This window comes from Mustela erminea, chromosome 17, assembly GCF_009829155.1.
Source record: "Mustela erminea isolate mMusErm1 chromosome 17, mMusErm1.Pri, whole genome shotgun sequence".
NCBI classification, from domain to species: Eukaryota; Metazoa; Chordata; class Mammalia; order Carnivora; family Mustelidae; genus Mustela; species Mustela erminea.
Genome location: NC_045630.1, coordinates 4,068,151 through 4,093,039, shown reverse-complemented (window position 1 = coordinate 4,093,039; position 24,889 = coordinate 4,068,151). Strand labels below are relative to the sequence as shown.

The 24,889-nt window shown below is 48.7% G+C and overlaps 1 protein-coding gene and 1 long non-coding RNA gene across 8 annotated transcripts in view; one reads left to right on the top strand and one right to left on the bottom strand.

Annotated features, from left to right (window-relative positions):
- The window catches only part of DNM3 (dynamin 3), a 535,131-nt gene that overhangs the window by 18,373 nt on the left and 491,869 nt on the right, over positions 1–24,889 (bottom strand). For 6 of the 7 annotated variants that reach the window (XM_032317383.1, XM_032317386.1, XM_032317388.1 and 3 more), the window contains 3 exons: positions 17,743–17,907; positions 9,603–9,829; positions 8,649–8,894 (listed from right to left, as the gene is read on the bottom strand). In XM_032317383.1, coding sequence (XP_032173274.1) covers positions 8,649–8,894; positions 9,603–9,829; positions 17,743–17,907 — 638 coding nt within the window. Of the gene's footprint in view, positions 1–4,207; positions 4,242–8,648; positions 8,895–9,602; positions 9,830–17,742; positions 17,908–24,889 lie in introns of those variants that run through there. The other variant, XM_032317389.1, reaches the window with a different exon arrangement.
- LOC116575833 lies at positions 2,090–3,800 on the top strand. Its single transcript, XR_004279967.1, has 2 exons — positions 2,090–2,885; positions 3,139–3,800. It is a non-coding gene; the product is annotated as an uncharacterized LOC116575833 (long non-coding RNA).

The following is a 24,889-nucleotide window of genomic DNA, read 5'->3' as shown; positions in this document are numbered from 1 at the left end:
AAATCATAACATTTGCACTGAAAGCTGAGCAGCCTGTGGAGATTATGAGAGTATTTAGAAGTCGCAAAGACTCCTTGTGACCCTCGAGGATATTTTCTTCTTGCTCAACAGGGAAGGGGGCTTTGGAAGACCATAACAAAGGCTGTTGGCACGAGTGCCCCGATGTGTTATGCTGTCACCTGGAGGGCTGGGAAAGCACAACAGAGGTCGAATGGCTACATCTGGGGAAGAGGTCCTGGGTGGGAGGGGTCGAGTATAGTATAAAAGAAGGAAATTTGTACGACGTAGCCAGTCATACAGCAACGTTTTAAGCACAGGGAAAGACACTACTACAACATGTCCAGTCAAAGCTACAGTGCTTTAAGATGAGTTTTCAATATACTTATTTAATTTTCAAGTCCTAAGATGGTAATGAGGTAATTTAGTGTTTGAAATATTAAAGCAAATCAAGCCGTCACATCAGCATCCCTCATTACCGATTCCTAAACTGAACTATAGGGCATTTAAGTAACTCAGTCACAGTCCGCTGATGAGTCACGGGGCTTCTGTGGTCCATTAACTTCAGTCCTGCGTCTGCCAATACTACTATTGTCGAGCTGAACTGACAAGTTTGCTTTCTTTCAAATAATATGTGTTGCATGGATTTTATTTTGACTCTAGACCCAGATATGTGGAGGGAAATTACTGCAGTGGTTTCTCTAGTTAACACATTCACTAATGTTTCCTTAATTTTCCACCCCAAGAGGCAATAATTAAGGTAGACTTTGCCTCACATGAAGTTTTATTATTTTAGTTATTAAAATATTTTCCAACACTACGAAGAAGCAAAAAGAAATTCTAGTTGTTTTAAAAGTAAGTAGACATTTTCCTCAGGTTTTATAGCTTTTCCTCTCTGGATGGTGGTCGCAAGGTGGAGCAGGGTGTAGACTTTGTGGCAAAGTCCCTTGAGTGTGATACTGAGGGCAGAATTATTCGAGGGAAAAATTTCATTCACTCTTAAAACTGGCCTCAAGAAAAATCTTAATATAAACTTAAAAAAATCCACATGTACAGAATATATCATATATAAACATCTGCTTCACGGTGAAATCATTTCATTTTAGACTTTCTGAGCTGCAAAACACCTTTCTCATCTACCCTCCTAAGAGGTCTCATTCTGGGTCAATGTGATATAGATGGACCAAAATAAACGTAGATCCTGCTGCCTCGCAGAAACCAGAAACTAAAAACAGGTAATATTTACATGGCGGAGACAACTGGTGTATTTGATTGTAAAATAAAATCATTTCCCAGATGACTGGCAAAACCACCGAGGCCTCCTCATACCTCTCACTTCCTCTGGGTTCTCGAAACTGCCACAGAAGCCTGGGGTCTCCCGTGTGGCGCATCTAGTCTGTGCGTCTGTCTCTAGGCTCATGTGTCTCCCTCTCCACCAACTTCTCAGCCCTTCCACAAGAAAACCAGGCGTGGGATGGAGCCTGTGTCTAAATTTCATATTAACTTGCCCGTTTACTGGGTTCCAGTATTTACACGGCATCCTATTTTTCAGCTTTTAGGCTAATCCCAGTGGGGGAAAATGTCGACCGTGTGAAGATGTGGAACTCTCCTTGTGTCGGGGCAACCGAGGTCAAGAAGGCCCAGCCTTGCCACGGGCGGTGAGAGAAGGAGTTTTGCTATCTGCCATTTTGATGGACCATTTTTTCCTGATCCTTGGAGGGAACGTGTTCTTTCTACAGTTCACGTGAGCTGATGAGTTCGGCTGGAACCCAGGAATGGACATGTCCTAGTGTGTATGGGAATCATTAAAAAAATAATTCCAGAAATTAGAGCACTTGCTATTTGTGATTTTGCCTATCATGTGGCTCTGATGCCTGAAAAGCAGCCAAAAGGAAAGAAAGGATGATGCCACGATGCAGCTTCCTGAGTACCTTGTGGTTTCAGACTTTGCCCCAGGTCGGAATTCTAGTTTTGAGCAGAGTTGCCAAGTGACCTAAACTCTCACCCAAATGCAGGTGATGTGGCGTCAGGACACCTGCGGATTCTCTCCAACCAGGGCCCTGCCAGCACCGTGCCCTCTTCCCCCGCACTTAAAAATACCGGCCAGACCAGAAGTGTGATACTCTTTTGGCAACAGCATTAAGTCAGCCACATGGACTTCATTTGGCAACTAAAGGGTGTGAATACGTGTTCAGGTTCCGAGGCTCCCCCGGACAATGGTTACAATATGTTGGCTCAAGCAAGCTAATGGATTTCAGTGTCGGGCATTTAAAAATTCCGTGTTCAAGCAGCAATCACGGTATGACGAGCCGTCAGCTCGACCCTGCTCTCCTTCCTCGTGCGGCTGGAGGGAAGCACGCAGGGCACGTTCTGAGGGAAAGATGCAGCATTTGCAATTTCATGTCTAATTTCCTGGCTGTTTATCAGCCGAAGCAACCCCAGGAAGCTCAATTTCGCTTCTAATCTTTCAGAGGAGCTGATAAGTGAGAGGGAAAGAAGCGCCCCAGCTCCTCCGAGCTACGGATCTCCGAAGTCGCTGGAAAACCTGCCGGCCGACGAATCTCTCCGCCCGAGAAGCTTTCCCTGTAACACCCGCCTCCTCTCAAGCGAAGGAGACCAAGGGGCGGTGGCGAGAGAGGACTAGCTCGCCTGTGTCTGTCTGCTTACACTGGGCGGGCTTCCATTCTCCTTGCTTTTCCTTTCTTTTGGTTTCTTTTCCTTTTGAGCTGATATCAACTCGTATATAGGAACATTCAGCAGATTCCAACTGGTGACAGTTTGCTGCTGCCTGGCCACAGGGCGAAGAATCACCATTTACTGTATGTTTCTCACTGGTCAGTGGCTCTCGGGCCAGACTCCCACCTTGGCCGTCTTCCTGCATCAGTCGGGTGAGACCCGGGGCAGGGCTGGGTATCCTGAAGCTCAGAGAGCCTTTCCCTGCAATGGCTGAAGCTTTGCAGTTTAGAGCCCAGAGAGAACTGTGACAGAGCTATTTGCTCGCGTCTGTCACGGGACGTGGAGGCAGTTGGATCTGGTTAACTCAGTGCCAGCCAGCCCTGGGCTAACAGAGGCGTGTTGTTCGGGTTCCTGGGGCCCCGCCGCCCGTCTGCAGCTCTGATGCTCGTACCCTGTCTCCTCTAGATCTTCCTTATGTTCCTTTCCCTTCAATCCTCCTTCGGCCTCGGATATTTGGAAAAGGAAGATAAGGGACACACTGAAAACAGAAAGGCGATCTGAAGTCTGCCTTGACGCATGTGCAGAAGTGTGACCTCCCAAGTGTGACCTCCAGAACACTCGCAGTTCTGTCCCTGGGCCTCCCTGGAACAGACCGCCAGTCACTGCGAACTGCGGCAGGATGAAGATGTTTGTGTAAAGTGGACTCGAGTTCTCTAGACCCAAGGAGGAAACCACCGGACTAATTTTACCTTCACTTAAACCAGACTGAAACCAAGACTCAAGAATGAAAAACCTTGTCATTAACCATCCATTCACCTCAGTGAGATATTATGTTACAACCAGAATCGTTGTGGAATTCGAATGATTTTGATGGGATATTTAACCAGGGGCTTAAATTAAATTGAATATTTTCTCTAGTGAACAGTCTATGGTCAAATTTCTGTTTTCATTAAATTATATGAAGCGTCATATTCTCAACTCATGTTGAACCTGCAACACATCACTAATTACATCTGGGATTTCAGTAACAAATGTTGTGGCACAGCGGCCTCATGAAATGCCTAAAATGCTAAGAATCGGAACACCTCAAAGTTGTTTTCATTCTTGGCATTTAGACTTAAAAAAAAAAAAACAAAACTTTGCTTGACTTTTAAATCCAGTTGCTAAAAATAAAAACTGTTTCCCTGAAAAATCAGAATACCTAATCACAAATTTTTTTGTTTTTTAAAGGGGAAGGACAGCAAGGAAAAAAAAAAAACCCTCATGGCCGAAATCAGAAGTCACAAGATGCATTCATCATGTGCCCAAATGACACTCAGTTGCTACAGGAAGTCACATGCTTAGTGGGCTCTTGAGGGAGTAAGTCAGGACGTTTCCAGGACATGATTTCAGGAGAATCAGACACACAGGCTAGTCACAAAAGTCGCTTAGTTGTCCGTGTACCCTGAACCCATGACTTCAAGACTCAGCAGCTTCATGCTTCACGGCACCGACCCTTCATGTGAGGGACACAAAGACACACTTATAAGAATCGTGGGTTTGTCCTTACTCAAAATTTGGGGGACTGGCTGAAAAACAAAACAAAACAAGGAGACCTTATCCCTCAGTGAAAGGGATTCTGCGTTACTGTCAACTAGAGCAACATACAAAATATGACAGAGCACAGCAGTGTATCGGGGCAAACATCTCAAACAAGATCCCACTGTAAAGAGAACCAAATGGCTTTTACCTCCTTAAAGAGACCCCGAGTGCACCAGCCACCTCTCCCACAGAGGGATGTCTGAGCCTCTCGCCACGTCGGGTCCGCAGGAAACGGCTGGGAGCGTGGGGCTACGAGGAGACTCCCCGGTGCCACGGCACGTCGGGGGCAATGTACGGCTGGGGCGGGCATCCGTGGGAACCTGTGATAGTCTCCAGGATGCTCCGGGCTGCCCGTGCCGTGAGGAATGGAAGCTTCGCCACGGGGTCACCAGAGAGGCTTTCCGTGGAGCATTTCTTGGTTTCCATCTTGTGTTTCTGTCATGTGCGTGGCTGGAGTAAAGGCCAAATCCCAGCCTGTGATTCAGTTTTGCCATTTTTAGAAGACACCGTCAGACTTGGTGACAAGGGTGGTTAAAAAAAGTGCTTCAGGTTTTCAATATATATTTTTTTTAAATAGAGGACTGAGTGATGAGGTAAATGAAGTTTGCGTTTCCTTGGATAGAGACCCTTCCACCCTTATCCCCTCCTGACTGTTGCAAAATAGCTTAGTCCAAGGAAAGGGGAGAAGACAAATGAGTCAAATAATGTCAGAATCGGCTGTTGCCAGGAAAAACACGCTGATTCAGTTAATTTGTTCTGTTAATGTCAAAGGCTGTGATTCCCAATTAACTAATTTTAAGAAGCTGTAACCGAAAATAGCTACATCAGCCCTAAAGTTAATTTTTGATGAAGATTAGGATCTTCAAGTGAGACCGGGGCCCCCAGCAAGGTGGTGGTATCTGTTTAAGATCAGCTGGCCAGACGGGAACGCAGCCGGCGGGGGGCTTCACAACGGCCTTAGCCCTTCAGAGAGGGGGCGAGCCAAAGACTCTGGCAACAGAAAATGTTCCCCAAGCAGATTCGCGTACACTCCACACACTAACGACAGAAGCATCCCTATTGGGGAGTCTCTTCGGGATAGAGATGCTCCCTAGCTCAGGTGGAACCAATTAGAGCAGGCATGTCGTGGTCAGCATTTCCAGCTCCCTCGCTGGAAGGCTCCATGTGCAGAAACCAGCACGGCCTGAGCAGCTGAGAAAAGCTGGGCCAAAAGTGACTCTACCCGCCTCTCTCCTTCCTCTTCCTTTACATTGGAATGGAAAGATGTAATAATAATAATTACATTTAAAAAAAAAACCCAGAATGCTCCTGGTTTCCGTCCAGTTGCAAGTGTTTTCATTGTATTTGAATAGGGTTAAAGGGAAGGTATACATGCTCCGAAATGTCAAAATCATCACTTGCTAATGAAGTCGCAAATTATCCGGAAGAAAATTACGTACAGGCACATGCCAAACAGCAGAATATTTTGCCTCTAAAAGTTCAGTTATTGCCTTTGTAATATTAAAGCCCAACAGGGAGTCGGCGGGACAGGGCTTGTTCTGTCCTGTCACCTTATGAGTTTCTGGTTTCAGATAAAAGAGGAGAAAGGGCCCTTAAGAAAGTAAAGAGCTGGGGGAAAAAAAATCAAACTTCCTTCTCGGAAAGCTATGGGTTGTTTTCCTGGAGATGATGGATAATGGCATTTTGACTTTTTTTTTTTAGTTTTTAATAGAGAAAATGGAGGCAAATCACAGGGGGAAAAGAGAATATTTAAACAAACAGGACAAGGTGAAGTTTCAACAAGACCTTCCCTCCTTTTTTCTTTTTCCATCTTTGCTTCTCTTTTTCTTTCCTTCCTTCTCTTGCTTTTTCTTTTTTTTCCTTTCTTTCTTTCTTTTTTTTTTTTTTTTTGAAATCTTAAACCCCATTTCTGGCTTGCATTTGGTAGGATTCCTGCTCTGGCTTTTATTAAAAACAGACTTTATGTGGTCAGAATTCTTCATCTAAAGCTAAACTTTAATAGGCATAAGGATCCTGACAGCGTCTCTCTCGGCCTCTCTCAGGTGACGCCCCCCAGCCCCCCAGAGGGGTTTCCCTCCCATCGCGCTGAACTGGCACTGAAACTTGAAGGCTCAGCACAAAGACCAACTTCCCTCTTGTACTCTGAAGTCTCATTTCTGTTTTACATTTGAGACTCTTTGCAAGGCCACGGCAAGTTAGGTCTGGCTCCAAGTGGAGAATATTCTCGAAATTCTGAATCACGTAACCGGTGTCCAACACAGACGCATTAAGCCTGGCGGTTGCGCTTCTCTAGGGTGAGCCCCCGGTTCCCGGGGGCTGCCCGCTCGCCTCCAAGCGTGAGCTCGGAAATACCAAGGGCGACTCCATCCCGCTTACCCAACCAGCTTCGCATTCAGCGGTGGCTCCGGGGGTACAGACAAGCCAGCTTAACCCAAACCAAGAGGCGAAGCAGCCAAGCGAGCAAACACAGACATGCACGTCCATTCCCGCGGAGAAGCACCCCCAGGTTCCTCGGGTTCCTTCTCGTAGCGAAACAGACGGAGGAGCGGATCTCAAGGCTCCTGGGCGGGACCCCAGGCCGCCCACTCTCCTGCCCTCCCCCGTGGCCTCCAGACCCTCCGGGCACGACGGCAGGCTCGGTCCCAGCCAGCCTGAGGCTTCCCGAAGCGACAAGCTGATCGTGCTTGCGCCGAGGCTCGACACCGACGTCTTTCTCTCGTGGAAGGGAAGCTCTCCGCGGCGTCGTGGCGCAGCGGTTCCCAAGCGGAAGGAGGTTGCTCAGCCCGCGCCCCCCGGGCCCCACACTGGCGATGTCGGGACACCGTTGGTCGTCACGGCTGGGGGTGTGACTGGCTCCGGCGGCCACAGGCCCGGGCTGCTAAGCGCACTACAGCGCGAGGCCGGCTCCCCACGACAGAGCTGGCGGAGGGCCAGGGTTAGGAGCCTGGGACTGCGGTCGGGGCACCGGGGTCTGGGTGCGGGGGACTGAAGCCCAGCTCCGCTAGGGTCCGGCTGGGCAGCCTCGGGCGAGCGGTCTGCACCTCTGGGCCTCCCCCGTCAGATGCACGATCCCCGTCCTTCCGGGTCGTGGCCCAGGACGCGGCCGCGGCCGCACAGCACCCAGGCCGCCGCCTCGCGTGCCCCGAGGGCACCGGAGCAGCATCCCTTGCTCTGACCGTCACCCCTAGACATCTAGGTCCGCTTCAGGTAAACTGCAAGCGGAACCTTACTTTCCAGGGACAAAAACTCAGAACTGAGAGGACAGACGTCCGTTCTGGTCAGGACCGAAGTGACGACAGCCCTAGCAGCCCCGGGGCCGTGAGGCTGTCAGGCCCGGCCCAGGCGACGGGCCACCGTCCGGTCCCGTCACAGGCGGGAGCCCCGCGCGCCGAGTCGGACGAGCCTGGCAAGGTCCGTCTGCGGCGAACGGGGCCTCCCGCTCCTCCTGCCCTGCTCGCCCTCCGCCGCCGCCCTGCGGGGCCCGTCTCAGACGCCCCTTCCCTGCGGCGCCCGGACAGCCCGGAGCGCAGAGCGCAGGCCCCGGCGGCAGCGCGAGGGGACGCAGGGTTACGAGTGCGGGAGTCCCTCGTCCTCCGTGGTCCCCGCGCGGCGAGGTTTTCCTTCGTAAGCCCGATACTCGGATCGTCCGAGCGGGATTTTCCAAAAAACTTAAATTTCCGTACCAGCTAGTTTCCTTTCCTTTTAGAATTTCCGGTGCGGAGGACAAAACCTCCTAAGTCCGTCTATTCTCAAATCTCTAAGCGCGCATCGTCCGTCCCGGACTGGGGACGTCGGACGGTGCGGACGGCTTCGGCCGCGGTCTGCGTCCCGCCCTGCTCCGCCCCGAGTCCGCTTCCGCTTCCGCTTCCGCTTCCGGCTCGCACGTGCTGGGCGACCTGGCGGCGGGCGTGGCGCCTGCGGTGCACGGTCTGCACGCGGTCCACAACACGCCGCACACCGTCCGCCCTTTCTCTCACCGTGCGCCGTCGGCGTCCACACTGGCCGGAGCCTGACGGTTCGGAGCGCACGGCCGCTGTCCCCGCGGCAGGGGCTCTGGCCCCCGCGCAGGCGACGCCTCAGCCCGGGCCTCCCACCACTCGCTGCGCGGCCTGCGCCGACCCGCCCCGGCTCCCGGGGTCACGCGGGCGGCCGCGCAGACTCCGCACTCCCTGGCCCCGCTGACTTTGTGCCAGTTGACACAAGAGGGTCTGGACCACGTCCCGGTTTTTAATCGTGTCCCAGGCCCCGCGGTTTCCCACGACACGCGCCGCCTGGGCGACAACCGCAAAGGCGCGCGGTGGTGTCTCCGCGGGTTTCTTTCCCAGATAAGCTCCGTCTGTTTCGCTAGAGAGAGACCCCGAGAGACCCCACGCGGCGGCCGGCAGGACACTCACCTGGGGACGCTGGGCGGGGCCCTCGTGGGCCGGGAGGGCACCTGCGGGGGGGCTCCCCCGAACCAGTCGCCGCCGCCGCTGCCGGGGAAGGGGGGCAGCGGGCCGGGCCTGAAGGGCACCGGGGGCGCCCCCGAGTGGGGTCCGGGGGAGGGCACGGCGGGCGCGGGCCCCCGGCCGGATGCAGGCCGGGCGAGAGGAGCGCCGGGCGTCGGCCGCCTCTGGGTGGTGGGGCTCGGAGGGGGGGACCTGCGGACAGAGCAGAGCAGTGTCGGTCGAACGCGTCCGCAGACGGATGCTGCATGACTTCCGGGCTGCTCCGCACAAATCCTCCTGTTTTGGGGGCACTTGGGGTCCGTGTCAGGAACGTTGGAAAGTATAAGGGGGGCCGTGCCTGACTGGGCTCCTCACCTCCAGGCGGGGGGTTTGAGCCCCAGCGTGGGTTAGAGATTACTTAAATGAATTTTTTTTCATTTAAACCTTTCAAAAAGGTATAAAGGGTAAATGGTGAAAAGGAAGTTCCCCTCCCCCCAACCCTTCACTCTGTGGAGACAGCCTGTAGTAGTTTCGGGCGTGTCCTGTCCGCTGCGCTCTCTGACGCAGCACAGTGCGATATTCCGCTGGAGAATATGCTCTACAGCGTATACATTTTTTTTTTTTTTTTTGTACCTCTTACAATATAACGTTCTACAACTTACTCTTTTAAAGCCTCCCATTAACTCGACTCTTCCTTTCAGTATAGAGCGGGCTTCGCCGTTCCGAGGCCTGTGTCAGGCCACGGGAAGGACGTGTGGGGCTCGTTTCTGAAGGGACCGCCGGACCTTCCCTTTCGCTCCCGGACACAAATCCCTTTTCTCCTCTGTGCTCCTCAGGCTCGGGGTGGCTTAGGGAAGCGCACGCAGAAAACGGTACTGGACGAGCCCGGCAGGCCTCGGGGGGGCCGGGGCGTCTTCCTACCTGCGGGAATGCTGTATCCAGGAGTCATCCACGGGGGGCGGCGCGGGGGTGAACGTGGTGGCCGTGTTGATGTCGCCGATGATCACAAGGGCTTCCTTCAGGGCTTGGTACATGCGAAGCATCTCGTCCCGGCGCTGAGCCTGCTCCGCGGACTCCTCCATCAGCGTGTTCTGGTCCTCGGAGGAGTACAGCTGCGCCAGGAGCTCGGAGTTTATGAAATCTTTAACCTGCCGGGTCACCACAGAGAGTAAGACCGGGAACACAGGAGCGGTCCGATGGCATCAACCGGCTCCGGGCCTGCGGACCAGGTCCTCAGCGGACCCCTCGGGGAAAAGGTATGTGACATACAAGATGGACGCGGTGTCCGCGTCTGTTTACACTTATCTTCTCACTTCCTCCCTCCCCGTCCTCCGCACCAGCGCAGGAGCGCTCTTGCCCTGCCTCATGGTCGTGGACGGAAAGAAACCTTGATTAGCTGGAAGAGGACTAAACCCTGCCGTCCCCAGCACAGGGCCTGCTGGCTCTGCCGGCATTTCCTCATTTCTGAGGCTGCTTGGCCCGGAGATGAGGGCAGGTACCTGCACATGAGCAGCACTATTTTCAGCAGAAAACAAGGATTTAAAGAAACCTAGGTAATAGCCCCAGTTATCCAACCCTTGGTATTCCCAATTGTTTACCTCGCTTTTACCAAAATCACTGGAATACTATTAAGATCCTGGGTTTCAAGGTCAACTCAAAAGTGGAATGAGCACCCATAAGTGAATTTTTATTAAATACAGAAACTTAGATAATCATGCAAGTTGATTTACAACAGCGCCCCCAAAACAGGAGGGATATACTCTCAACTTTCTAGACGTTTACAATAGAACTACTTAACAGTAATGAGGACTCACAGGAGTTTCCAAAGTTAACAGATACATGAAAACAGACTGAAGTAGGAACAAGGTGTAGGAGTCTTCGGGGAGGGGCGGTCTGTAGCAGGATGAGGGAGAGGATTCACACACTGCACAGCACGGAGGGAGGAAGTCCCAGCCACCGTATCTCATCAAATCGAAGATACCAGGAATTTTAATCCGCACCATTTTATGAGCCACCAAACAAGAGAAAACAGCATGAATTAAACTGTGACAGAATGCCAAGATGCCATAGAGTGTGACAGGTATCTTCATGGCAGAACAAGTGAACGTGGGAATCAATGAAAGACGGTGTGTCCCACGCACATTCGCAAGTTATCAGACTGGATTCTCACCACGTCCGTATGCAATCTGTTACGATCCCGGTTTTACAGAGGAAGAAACTGAAGTTCAGAGTGTTCAGTAACTTGCCCAAAGTCACATAGCATTAAGGTGAACCTCAAGTCTTTGGGCTCAAGGTCTAGTGCTCCTTCCATTACCTCCTTACCCGACTTTGATTGAGCGCTCTGCAAAGACATGCTTGTGTCTGAGCATCATGACTGTGGAGTGGTATTCCAAGAATGCTGGTTAACTTAGCCTACAAAAATAAACCAACTTGGAATTTCAGTTTCTCTGTTAAATGAGACTCATACTTACCTAGAGCCACTGGCTCTTTTTAAGAAAGACCAAAGGCCAGCATATTTAATTGTCACAAATTCAGGCAGACAGCGGCACAGCTGTGAGAGGCTGGGTTGTAGTGAACTATGTAACCAAGAGATGACAAGACTCGAAAACACATAGCTTTATTATTTGTTAAAGGTATCCCACTAAGTGAATAATTCTACTGATCAGGAAATTCAGCTAAATCACAGCTTCACTGTGGTGTAATAAGTATTCTCTCCACATTGTGCAAACCAAGAGTGATTCAAATGTGGAAGTAATCTAGAAGATAAGACATATCTGGGCAACTGTCTAGTAGGGTAGAAGGTTTGTGTGTGATAGCTGCGGAAGGTAAGTTTGGCCAGGTAACCTGAGGCCAGATGTGAAAGCCTCGAATGCCAAGGAAAACTGTTTGAACTTCAGCCACTTGGCAGTGGGAAGCCATGGAAGACTTTTAAGGAAGTAAGTGAAACGATAAAAGAGAGTTTTAGGAAAAGTAATCTGTCTGTGATTGGAAAAGAATTTGCAGGGGTGGTAGCAGAGAGAAAGAAATCTGATGGAAGACCACTTGAGCTCATTTCTGAGTTGGTGGGGCCTTCATCTGGTGAGGCTGCAGTGGAACAGAGAAGAGGCGCACAGACCAGTTACCCTGGAGAGGAGACCCAGGTGGGCGCCAGGTGAGGTTTTGATGTGAAAACCAGGTGAGGTTTTGATGTGAAAAGGCAGGAGCAAAAGGAACAAGGACACTTCAGGCATGGAGGGCGGTGAGTCAGGGCCCAGAAAGTCAAGTCGGGAAGGAAAGTCAAAGACAGTAAATTTGGCTTAAGGATTATTTCACCTCCCCCGCACTCCCCCCCCCTTTTTTTTGAGATTTAGTCACTTTTAAAACACACTTGCAGGTATCCAAGGAGTCAGGGACATTCGCGCGAATCCTCCGCCACTGGGCGTGTGCCTGCACACAGATAGATGATGCAACGCGAAACTCCAAAACCAGACAGTTTTCCTGGCACTGAACAGCAGTTGGGCTAAGCTAGCTTGAAGCTTTACATTGAGCTGGAGTATCACTTAGAATCTATTAAACACAATTTTAAAAGAAGGCCCTCCAAGAATAGATTTAAAGCAGATCTGAATGAAGAAGCGACTGTCAAACCAAGCACGAAATATAATCATAAGGGCTTGTTTCAGCATTCTGATTAAAGTTCTGCCTTGAATCAACTCTTGCACATCAGCCCATGACACACTAGAACTCGCCTACCATCCCGAAGATTTGGAAACGTTCTGACTTCATAGGAGGATCGCTATTAGCGCGGGGGAAAGCGGCAGGACGGCACAGTGGGCAAGGGCGCTTGCTCTGCCATCAGACGGCTCTGCATCTGAGTCCAAGCGCCCGCACTTAACCGTTCTTGAGCGGGCAACCACCTCTTCCCGTCTCAGGCTCCTGATCTGTAAAATGGGACCAGCAGTAGCGGCTGTCTCGAGCCGCTGTGAGGATTGAGTGCTAGAATGATTATAAATTGCTTCACGCAAGGCCTAGCATCTCGTTAGCGCTCTGCAAGCCGAAGCTGTTCTTTCGAAAGCATGGGGATGAAACTGGCCTGAGCTGCTTCGAGGGAGAAGAACAAATAGAAAGCCATCGCAGTTGTACAGGCGTCGGGAGAGCAGTTCAATACAGAGCGGGGGTTAATGTTTTATTCAGACTCTTCTCCTTCTTACCTCGCCTTGGGGGGGAGTCAGGGAGTTTCCAGGCACTTCAGGGACTTTCTGGTGCAAATACGTAAATCAAGGATCCTGCAAGACCAACAGTCGAGGCCTTGGAGGTGATGGCGTTTAGAATATACCTCACAGGACACGACATAAACGAATTATACTTGGATGCGAGACTTGAAATAATATTTATGCTTTTAATTATAACACCTTATAACCTACACATCTTGGTGTGGTTCACGAAAAACTTCTCATACACAGAACCTCATTCCAGCTCAGACTCTACAGGCTGGATAAACAGGCATGACTGCACCATGTCGTGCTGCTCAGTGTAAAGGAATGTGAGGTCATTAAAAGCGTTCCGCATGTTTTCCTCTCTTTCTTACTTTAACCCTTCTCTAGCAACCTGCAGTGCTTCTGGATCTGAACCCTTCTTTGTCTTCATAATTAAGACCATTTTAAAGCCTTCACAAACAGAAGGGACATTCCTCGAATTTTCACACAATTCTGTTACTAAGGAGACCGATGCCTTAAAATGGCTGTTTCTAGACGGGAGGGAGTCTGCAACACTGGGCTCGCTTGCACTCACGTGAACACATGTATACAAAAATGTGGCTGAGCAGTTTAAATTGGCCTCGTTTGGGAAAGGGGCTTGGTTAGAAGCTTGTGATTCTCTGAGATTCACAATTCTTTCATGTCTGCTCTTGCGTCCTGTCCACTTCTCGGGGACTTGTTTCTGCTATAGGACGGTGACATTTCCCTTCTTGAAAAAGTGATATCCTTTGCCTCACACACTTAATATCAAACCAGAGAAGTTAGACATCAAACAGCACCCACCATATGACTGCAGAGTTCAAGATCAGTCGGAGCTGACACAAGCTGTGCTGCAAGAAACCAGAAGGGGTTCCCTTGCTGGGGACTGACGGGCGTGGGGAGGCCGAGGGGCGGGGAAGGGGGAGGGTGGCAGGCTTCTGGATCCTGGTCCCGATCTGTTTCTTGAGCAGATGCTGAATTCTTGACCCGAGGAAACAAATCAGTGCCCTGGTATTTAAGCCGCACTTTCCCCTCAAATAATGAACATTTGAAATAACCCTCGACTTCAAACACATGAAAGTTACAGTGAGTTTTGAAACTAGGGCACATGTTACTAATTTTCCAGCAGAGTACCACCAGCCAAGGAGAGTCAACGTGGAGCTCCGAGGGTCCGGGGGTGCAGGGGTCCAGGGGTGGAGGGGTCCAGCAGCAGCGTGCACTCCAAGTGTGAAACGCCTCCGGGCTTCATATTAGGATTCTTAGAAATTTCATAAAAACTTTACGTTCTATTTTGTATTACCTGGACTTGTTTGAATTACTAGTTAAGATTTAAAACCTTGTTTCTCATATTCAAACAAACCCTAATTAAATCTTTGCCTAAATGAGCCTTCTGGGAAGACACATAGGCCCGTGCTCTGGGCAGAGCAGCCCCGAGTCTGAGGGGGCCGCACTCACCCACCGTGCCCCATGCACCACCTGACCCAGGATGACAAGATCTGGGGTTTCCTCTGGACTCTGCTAGCCCTGGCCGTGTGACGCTGGGCAAGTCACCTAACCTCTCTGAGCCTCCGTTCCTTCATTTAGAATCTGGGCGAAGGCATGTGTGCCTTGGGGATGGCTGTCCCGGGCGCGCCACCACGGACCCCTGAGCTGCTGTGCCCTGCAGACGTGCACAGTAAAGCTGGGGTCCCTCTCCCGATCTCGCACAGAGAATCTTCTGGGGTGGGGGGAATGGGGGGCTACAGACTGTGCTCACCCTGGGGGCAAGGCCTGTGTGAACGTGCAAGTCCTGGACAGAGCCCCGCCGCGTCGACGAGAGCATGCCCGAGGGACTGGCTGTCACAAACGTGCCATCTCTGTGGCCACAAACGTGCCGTCCCTCTGTGCCGCTGCTCCCCGCGAGCTTAAGCGCTCCAGCAGCTGCGGCGCTTCGGCAGACAAAGGCTTACAGTACGTCTGAGTGAGGCATTTACTGCTGGCCTTAAACTTCTTAAATAATTCCATATGGAGGCCTGCGTGGCAGAACGTTTCACGTAAACTTTCAAAGGAAACTGCCCCCCAAATTCTGAACTTTACCAAAGTTGGCTGAAACAGACTCTTTTTCAGAAGGCAGGGGCAGCCAGGCCCATTTCCAAGAGGAAAGGCCCCGGGGCGGCCTTCGACGGTGACTTGTCCACCGACTGAGGACCGACGAGGACCCCGTGCCAGGCGCTCGGTTGTGCCGGACACCAGCGCCCGCCCAGAGCCGTCGCGGGAGCAGCAGGTTCCGGGCTGGGATTCTGAGCGAGGAGCCGCGCTTGTTCCGTTCGTGACTCTGCGATGAATTCTCCACCTTGAAGATCTTAACATCGAACATGCCATCGACATGTTTGCAAGACACGGGGCTGGGGGTTCCCGCGCGGCGGGTCCTTGTGCTCCACGCGGCCCTCCTGGAGCAGACACGAGGGCTCAGACGTTCTGTCCAATAAGGTGCCCTGAGCATGCGGCCTTTAGGGGAGCAGGTGGTACTTCTACGTGCATGTCATTGTCGCATCTTTACGTGTCCATGTCTCGTAAAAGAAAGCAGACAAAACGATACTCCGTGGAACATGGTCATCTGAGACATGTGTAAGTTTTTTCTGACAGATACAGAAAGTTTCATTTCAAAACAACGATAACCATCACTTGGTGGGAATCCAGCATTACGTGATGGCTCTGTTTTCCCCATTCCTATGAGTCCTGACGTCGAGGTCTTCTTTCTCATTCTCGTGCCAAGGTCTCTCTCAAGACAGCCTCCAGAGCCCCACGGCCACGGAGAGTCCCCGGCGGTGGGGGCTCAGCCTCTCGCTTCAAGCCAACGCACACACTGGCGGGGCGGGGGAGAGGCCCTTACCCCCAGATCTCTCTGGGTAGGTGTGTGTGCGGGTTTCTTGAGAAGGTGAAAGTATGATGGAGGGTCTTTTTTTCTTTTTCCTTTTAACTAATTAGTGTCAGGTGACTCCTCCCACGACAGACAGTAAGTGCTGGTTTGGGCTGATGATTTACTGTGGTGCAGAGCAGTGCCGTGTTGAACGGGTGGCCGCAATAACAACTGGCGATAAAACAGCGAGAAGATGAATGATGCTTAATCAGGAAAATGTCTAAATAAGGAAGTGCCTGGATATACCACAGCAAAACAACCGGAACCCATTTAAGCAAAATTAGGAGGGTAATTTTAAAAATACACAGACTATTTGTTTAGTCCTCTGTATTTTTCAAAATGGCACAGAGCCACATTTATTCCGTGCTCTGACCATTCAGCGAGGCAGTGCAGTGTTCTGTTCTGATCATAAGAACATGACTGACTTCCACTCAGAGGGGCCAGATAATTTGTTTCAGGTCACACAGCAGGCCGTGGACTAAGCTGAAGAACAGAATTCGTGGTTTCCGAACTTCCAGTAGATTGCTTCCTTACTGCTGATACCTCAAAGCATCCCGACAACCTTGTTTGATTATGTAAAAACGTGCAATCCCGTGCAGGGATTAAAAACCACGGGATTAAAATCCTTGCAGGATTAAAAACCACGGTGCTTAGAGCTTCAAGAAGGGTTTTCTTCAAGGGTTTCTTCCCGGAAAACTTTCCTCAAGGAATGAACACCCCTTGAACCGCAAACACAATGTCAAGTTTACAAACACAGTTTGTAAATATGAGTAAAGGTTCTTTCCTGTTCGGAAATGTTTCCTGAAATATGAGTAAAGGTTCTTTCCAGTTCGGAAATAGGCAGGCAGCCACATTGGTTTCTTACCCGTATATTCTTCATAGAAATCCTGTATATACCACCTTCTGAAATAAATCCCTAAGTCAGGTACCTTTTCCATGATTCGTATTTTACTTATGGAGGAAACAGAGGCAAAGAAGTGAACGGATTTGTCCTGAGGTCAACAGACTCTAGAGCAGAACCAGGCGAATGCAGAGGTCTCTCCCGGATTCCGGCGTGTCCAGGACGTTTGTGCGCTCATCTGTGTGTGCTACAAGCAAGTGCTCATAATGTATCATTGACGTAAATAAAAAGGCGTCCCGAGACGACAGCTAGACCAAAAATGTTGCTGTCTCCTTTTCAAGAGTCAGAAGAGCCAGTTATATAACGTCGCATTATGGCCTCTTATCTAAAAGACAGTTTCTCAAATAACTTGATATTATTTGCACTTTAATACAGTAGCTGCCAAAAGACCCCAACCAGATCCTGTAACTTAAGAATCCTGTCCTGACTACTGTAAAGGAACCACGAGGACGGCGGGATTCCACATGCTCCCGATCCACTGAGGGCTCATCTAACTGAGGCCTGAAGATGTGCGGCATCACACCCCAACCGCAGACAAGAGGAGTGGTCTGACTCTGGATCCAAGGGGAGAGGGCAAAAAGCCGTTTCACAGGTTAAAATAGCATTCCATGGCTTTTAGAAGGTGAAAATAATCAAATCAACATATTTTCTATGTGTTTGTGTGTAGGAAAGAATAAATATTTTTGGCTTTGAATCTCAAAGTCTAGGAGCCAGGCATCTGATTTTATTGCCGGCTTTGCAATGAACTCGCACCGTGACCACAGCTCAGCATTTCTACTCCACTTCCCTGGGAGCAAAGGCGACAGGGAACCCCACAGAGCAGACAGGCAACAGGGAACTCCACAGTTCTGTGCCTATAAGCCCCATGTTGGGTTTCCAAAATTCTCTTTCCCTGGTCAGTCACTGACCACTAGTAATAGAAAATGAGGAACCTGGGCCGCGGGTATTTCAGCCACCCAGACGATACCACAAAGAAACTGACGGGAATATGAGCACTTTCCGCACTGAGACGGGTCAGAGGTTCAAGTGAGACAGCGGATTGTCACTTACATTATTGATCATAAGGTGCATGATTGTTTTTGGAATTAGGTCTCGGATGCATTTGTTGATGATGGACATGTAGGAGTCCACGAGGTTGCGGATGGTCTCCACCTGTCTCTCCAACTGCGGGTCCATGGAGAAGTTCTCTGCTTGGCCGTTCTCATCACTTTCAGTCTAATGGAAAGGAAAGGACACACGTGTTATTTCACGTTCCTTCCGAAGAACAAAATACCGTATGTTACCAGGTGATCACCTCCTGATCACTCTACTTGGGAGTTCTATTACTAGATGGTGACCAACTTTATCTTCAACACACCCGGTAATTCTGAAAAGAGAGCAGAACCACGCAGTTACTCCTCCACGTTTAGAGACCCACACCCTAGGAAAAGCATCCCCTCTGCGTGAATGCTGAGGTGACCAGCCAGATAAACCGTGCACCGAACAACCGACTTCTAGAGAACAATGGAATCCTCAGCCATTTGTGAATTGGCCAAAGAACTGAATCCAAGTGAGTGATGCAGATGCAAACCTCTGGGGGTCTACAGATTAGAAATGACCTTGGTGTTGTTCTGGAACCCCTAGGTCTGTTCTGGAATGGATCAGCATTTGGATGAGCCCAGGTTTTAAAACTAAATCTCCTAGGTCTGGCCTGGAGCCAAAATAAGAGATAAAGGGAATAATTCATCTCTCCATGCACTTGCTGGAATTTGCTCTGTAAATTCATGCTTCTGTCATCACTACTAAAGGCTGGCTCCATTGTGGGAAACTTACAATTTTAACTTCCAACTTGTTATTCTTTGAATAAAACAGAACACATCTATACACAAAGAATTTATTTGTGCAACATGAGAGAAGCATCTGTTTTCTATACTTTGGGACTTGAGTTAATTAATTTTGGCTTATCCACCAGAGGCTGGGCTGGAATGGCATCTTCGTCATTAAGGGCTGACCTATTGGCTTGGCATTGAAATCAATTTAGAACAAATGGTCTCCATTTCAAGTCAGGTTGAACCATCTAAGCCCCAGAACATGATACAAATATTGTTAGTGGTCTGGCTACTTTCTAACATTTGGAAAGATTTAATTACAAATGCAAAAAAAAAGGGGGGGGATAATTTATTGCTTCCATTGTAGACATGAAGTACTTTTCCTTGGAAATGTACATACTTTGATCTGCCAGGTTTTCAATCATCCTATCAGTTTTAGGCAAAGCTCTGTGTTTAAACGGATCTATAAATGGCAAACTTTTCCTTTGAATCAATACGCATGTGTGAAAGGCATATTTGTAGGCCTCCAAAGTCAACGATAACAAGGAGAGAAATAGGTCCTAATCATTTATATAGGTTTCTCTTGCTCAGGAATATCCAATAATTTTTAAAAATATTAAAATAGGGGCGCCTGTCAGTCATTAAGCATCTGCCTTCGGCTCAGGTCACGATCCTGGGGTCCTGGAATTGAGCCCCACATCAGGCTTCTGCTTGGTAGGAACTGCTTCTCCCTCTCCCACACCTCTTGCTTGTGTTCCTGCTCTCACTGTCTCTTTCTCTGTCAAATAAATAAATAAGAGCTTTAAAGAATATGAAAATAATGTGCTCACTCTAAAACACAACACTCATTCCTCCAGCCCTGAGAGTATGACCGCAGGATTCAGAGTGAGAGCTTCAAGGCCATTACGGAGGCCTCTTACTGCTTCTCCCACAAGGTAGAGGGAGTTTCAAAAATGACAGTGGTTTGAAATGGTCTTTGGTCACTGAGAGAGAGGGAACTGAATCGAGTCGATTCAGTTATTTATTTTTATTATTCATCGGTGATACACAAGCACAGTGCGATCTAGGACGAATGGGTAAAACGCCGAGGCCATAAAGCGGCAGGTAGAGAGAAGGTAAAGCCAGAGCAGTGAAGAAACAATCATGTTTCCCAACTTCTCCCTGGGGTATAGGAACCACTGCAAATGTGCTCCATGCTGAGCCCACGTTGTAAGTCAGTGGTACCTGCAAAGTCATTTTAAGGATAATGTATTTGAAAGTGGAAACTTCAGGTTCAAATTCAGGCTCTGTTGTGTATTGGCTGGGTGGCCACGTTTCAGTCACTTGATGTAATTTAAACTCAGCTTCCCTATCTTTAAAATGGGGATATGCGTCCCTCATAAACTTGCAGACGCTAAAGGAGATAACACACAGGAGATGACCTAGCCAGGGGCCTCAATAAATGTTAGCTGCTTTCCTTCCTTTCTGAACATTCATGTAGTAAGAGTTAGCTGCCACTCAACACACACTATGAAAATTTAAGATAAAAAATTTGAGCAGGAAACATTTTTAATTCAAGCAATATAAAAATGGCAAGGGTATTTTTTTAAAACACCTTCATGTTTTCTGCAAGCTAGTCCCCTTTGCCTGGACCCCCTCCCCCCCACCGTGAAGGTCTTTCATCTTTCAGAGCCTTGCTTCGTCATCGCCTCTGGACAAAGCTCCTGCTGGCCCCTAGACCCCTCGTGCCTTCCTCTGCATGTCCTCTGTGTCTTTCATTCACTTCTATGATTTAATACCAGCCTCATTTTATGCTCTTCTCCTGTTAGATTCTGGGGTCTTGTTTATCTCTCCCTTCTCAGCACCCGGCACAGAGCTCCATGCACGGGAGGAGGAGTTAACAACTGCACAAGGGGTTTACCTAAATCCAGGAAGCAGCTCTGGTGCCTTCCAGGGGCTCCCAGTGTGCCTGCCTACGTGCCAGAGACACTGGAGAGCAGAGAAACCCCAGGGTGATGAGTTCGGACCCATGACTACTTGATAACACTGAGAATGATACAGTGATTATGAAATTATGTATATAAAAGAGAAAAGGTGACTGATGGCTCCGGGAGGAAAACAGCTTTTATGCCAAGCGACATACACCTCCGCAATGGGTAAAATACAATTCAGTTTGCCTCTCTGATCTGAAATACACTGAGGTTTTGCTAAGGTGTTTAACAGTCGGGAGGGATGACATTTCAGCATCAACATCCCGCCTGTCCCAGGAACACTGAGCACTTGCCGCGTTCTGGGTACTGTGCGAAGCACTTTGCCGGGAGGGTCCACACCACAACCTTGTTACTGGCCACCCACCCTCGGACGAGCGCGCTGAGCCTCTGAGAGCTGAAATCGGTTCAGGGAGTGTAAGAGGCATACGACTTTAACAAATTTCTTTTTCTTCCGTAAGTATAAAAAAATCAAGAAGTATTAGGAGACACTGAAACATCCATAATACGTCAAGTCAGTTCATAGATAAAATAATAAATGTGAAAAGAGTTTCCAGGAAAGAGAGGTCATGGAAATATTGCTACTTGTTTTAAAAAAATGACTGAAACAGAAAAGCAAAGTAAATAGTATTTTTAAAAGAACCTCCAGAAATATAAAACACCAAGAAATTATATCATAGTCCGCATGTTTACACAGAAACACTGAATTTTCCCACTTCACACTACTTTTAACATTTAGCCTTACTTTACTTTCTGCCTATCAAAACACACAAAAGACGTTCACTTTCACTTTTTAAAACCAGATGCAAATAATAAGGAAAGTGTTGAGTGAATGGAGAACACTGGACGGATTCTCAACACATACACACACGCAAGCGTGTGCGCACACCCCTCCCCCCAAGAAGTATTCCAGAATAACTCATAAAACAACTCGAAGTTCTCTTTAGCTTTTGGAAATAATATGTGGTCACATGTAAACTTTAATTACTCAGACAATACCATGGACGGGACGGGGAGTCACAGAATTCAGAATGCAAGTTGAGTTTCTTCTCGGATTTTAGAAAGAAAAAAAGGAGCGCTTGCCCTTTCTAATATATCTAAGATAAATGGGAGAAATGTGCAGAGATGGACTTTTTCTTTCAACTGAGTAATGTCAGAGAGCCAATGTTCCCTTTCCTCTGACCCAGTTGTAACCAAATTCTCTGTCGTGCTTGTCCCTGCGTGTGTACACTGTGTACAACTGTGTATTTCTCCTTTGTTTACATTACAGGATGGCAGCGGGATCCTCTGCAGCCGAAGCACCCAAGTGACAGCTGTTTATCATTATCCTCATCAAGGGAATGTAAAATAAAAATAGTAATTTGTCTCTGATCTTTGAGGCAAAGAAGAACGGTCTGCAAACATTTAACCTTTTATGTGCAGGTTCATTGATGCTGTTTACAAAATGGGAATAATATTGTGAAAACCAGCTTTCTTCTGAAAAATACAATGGACCGGCCTTCCTATTGCCAATTTTGTTCTAAACAGCTTTTGTGAGATCTAAAGCCACTTAAACAATGAAAAATAACAACTCAGCGCTGTAACTTGTTTATAAACAATATTGTCATTTTCCTTCTTGTGAAGCTATTTGCACGGTACTCAAGAAACAGTCTGCTTTACATTTTAATTTAAAAGCTTTCTCCTAGAGAGTAACACTTTGACAGGTGAGAGGACAAAAGAGTCGCACCGGAAATAATGCCCACCGTACCTTAGAGCAACCATTACAAGAGAGGTGGGTTGGATGGGGGATGTCTATGCTTCGTGTGTTTTGTTTTCACCTCTTTTCTTTCCTTAAATTTCTTATTCAATTATGTCATAGGCTCCTTGGAGGATCACTGAAACCACCTCTATAAAGTTATTTTCTTAAGGTGACTGCAACTCTTTCAAAGTGGAATGACAGAAATGCAAAGTGCCCGGCAAATACATGTGCATAAACTTCCTAATTAATGGGGTCGGGGGTTTGCTGTGTCTCTTCTCACCAGTGGAGAGCATCGCACCATAACCTCCAGATCTACACAAGCTGTTTTTCCAGATAAGCAATGCTTGCCCCTTTCTAAGCATCTTCTTATTGTCATACAATTTCTCCCCCACCTTAAACAGTAGAAAAATATCACTTAACTTTTTCTTAGTGAATCAGGTCATCATTACGAAAAATAGTGTCACCACGCTAACGCAGCTTTGCATTTTCCAGCCCCATATTATGAAGAATGTCTCCCTGAAACCTTTCCCCACATATGTCTTCTAATTTGCGGAGGCAAGTTCGAGGCTAATTTGCAGAGTCAGGCCACAAAACTTGTAAAAACCCAAAAAACCAAACTCAAAAGCTATGGAAAACACATGCCCTAGAAAGCCTTTGAGAGGAGGCCAGACTGTAGTCTGCTGCCCTGTGACAGGAATGTCATTAGTTATCTAAACAAAACTACCGGTTCGGTGTCTCAGCTGAGCCGAGAGGGGTACGAAGGAAGTCGAAAATGGGGCTCGCTGGTGAGCCTCCCCTCGGGCAGGGAGCGCGCAGGTGAGAAGGGTCCGCGGGTTCGAGGCCGAGCTCCAGCACCCGGGCTTCGAGGGCAGCCCCTGAGGACGGCCACACGAGAGAAAGAGCTCACGGGCTGGGTGACATTTCAGACACTGGGCACGCGCTCACTCTTCTGTCCTTAGGACTAAAGTCTATGCCCGATGTGTAGCCTTGAACTTCAGAAATGCGGGGAGTCTCTGAAGACAAAGGCCCAGGCCATCTCCCGAGGGACTGGGTGTCTGTTTCGGATGGGACCTAATAGACTGGGGCGCAGGCAGGGGAGCCGCATGGCACATGGGAGGGATGGCTCGGCTGGTTCGACGGAGCTCTGCCCGCACAGCTCCTGGTCTGGGCGGGCCCAGTCCCGTCTGCATCCCCACGGACGCCAGCGACGGAAAGACGCGGGTGACTCTGTCTACGGATATCTGCAGCTCGGAGGCGCGACTGTAGTCCAGTGCGGCACTGACCTCCACCGCCTCCAGTCTGCCAGGAGCATCCCGAGGACAGGACGAGACACTAAATCTCACCTGATCCTGGGAGCGGTGCTTCACGGGACAGAGCAGGCGGGACCGACTCCGCGCCTGTCATTGTCATCACTGTCCTTCCTTCCCTGCTACTGTCTCTTCCTTCTCCCTACGCGCTTGCTCTCTTTCCAGCTCTACAAGGCATCGTGATAAACATGATAAAACTATGTGATTAATGTGAAATTAAACAGCCACTAAAAAAACCACATAGGATTGGAAAGATATGTGCTTGACTAAAAACAACAAACCTATGTCAATGGGTGGCTCTTTTTTTTCAAACTTTCAGCCCAATAGCCGCTAACAGTCTCTTTCTGAGTGGGGCCAATGAAGGCCTACGTCTCTGATAAGCAATTTGACGACCACGATGAATAAGGATGATCTGGAGGGATAGGGGAAGGATTTCCCTCCTATAACTGACAAGTCCCTGCATGTGCATTTAAGATGCCTTGAGGGGCGCCTGGGTGGTCCAGCGGGCCGCTGCCTTGGGCTCAGGTCATGATCTCGGGATCCTGGGATTGAGTCCCGCGTTGGGCTCTCTGCTCAACGGGGAGCCTGCTTCCCTCTCTCTCTGCCTACTTGTGATCTCTGTCTGTCAAGTAAATAGATAGAATCTTAAAAAAAAAAAAAAAAGATGCCTTGAAACAATAGCTTTTATCCACAAATGCAGAGACAAATGTGGATATGAGGATTCTTAGAGAAGTCTGAGAACCTGCCCTGAGGTCCTCCCAGAAGGTATAATTCCTTTAAAAAAAGATTATTTATTTGAGAGAGAGACAGAAAGAGACAGAGACAGTGACAGAGATAATGAGAGAGAGCACGTGCGGGGAGGAGAGGGAGAAGCAGGGTCCCCGGAGCAGGAGCCTGACTCAGGGCTTGATCCCAGGACCCTGGGATCATGACCTGAGCCGAAGGCAGATGCTCAACTGACTGAGCCACCCAGGTGCTCCAAAGTCACAGTCATTTCGATCTAGTTTTTAATCTGTAATCTATCTAAAGTCCTATATTGCTTTGTATTAACAGGCAAGTTTATGAATATGAAATACTCATATATTTTAAACACATTATCGACTACTGCTATTTAAACAATCTTGAGAATTTTCTCTAAACTTGTGAATATTTATTTTTGGAAAAGTTTTATCTTTATATACTCAGTTTGCTTACCACAGCACAATAATCTTTTGTCTAAACAATAAATGATCTTAGCAGAACAGATTTAACAGTTTCTTTAAAAATAACCACTGGCCTCACCACCTTTTTTGGTTTCAGATACTATTAGTCATTTTAAAAGGGTCAAAACTATTTTTTCAAGTATTTACTTTTGGCAAAAATATGTTTAAAATTTAA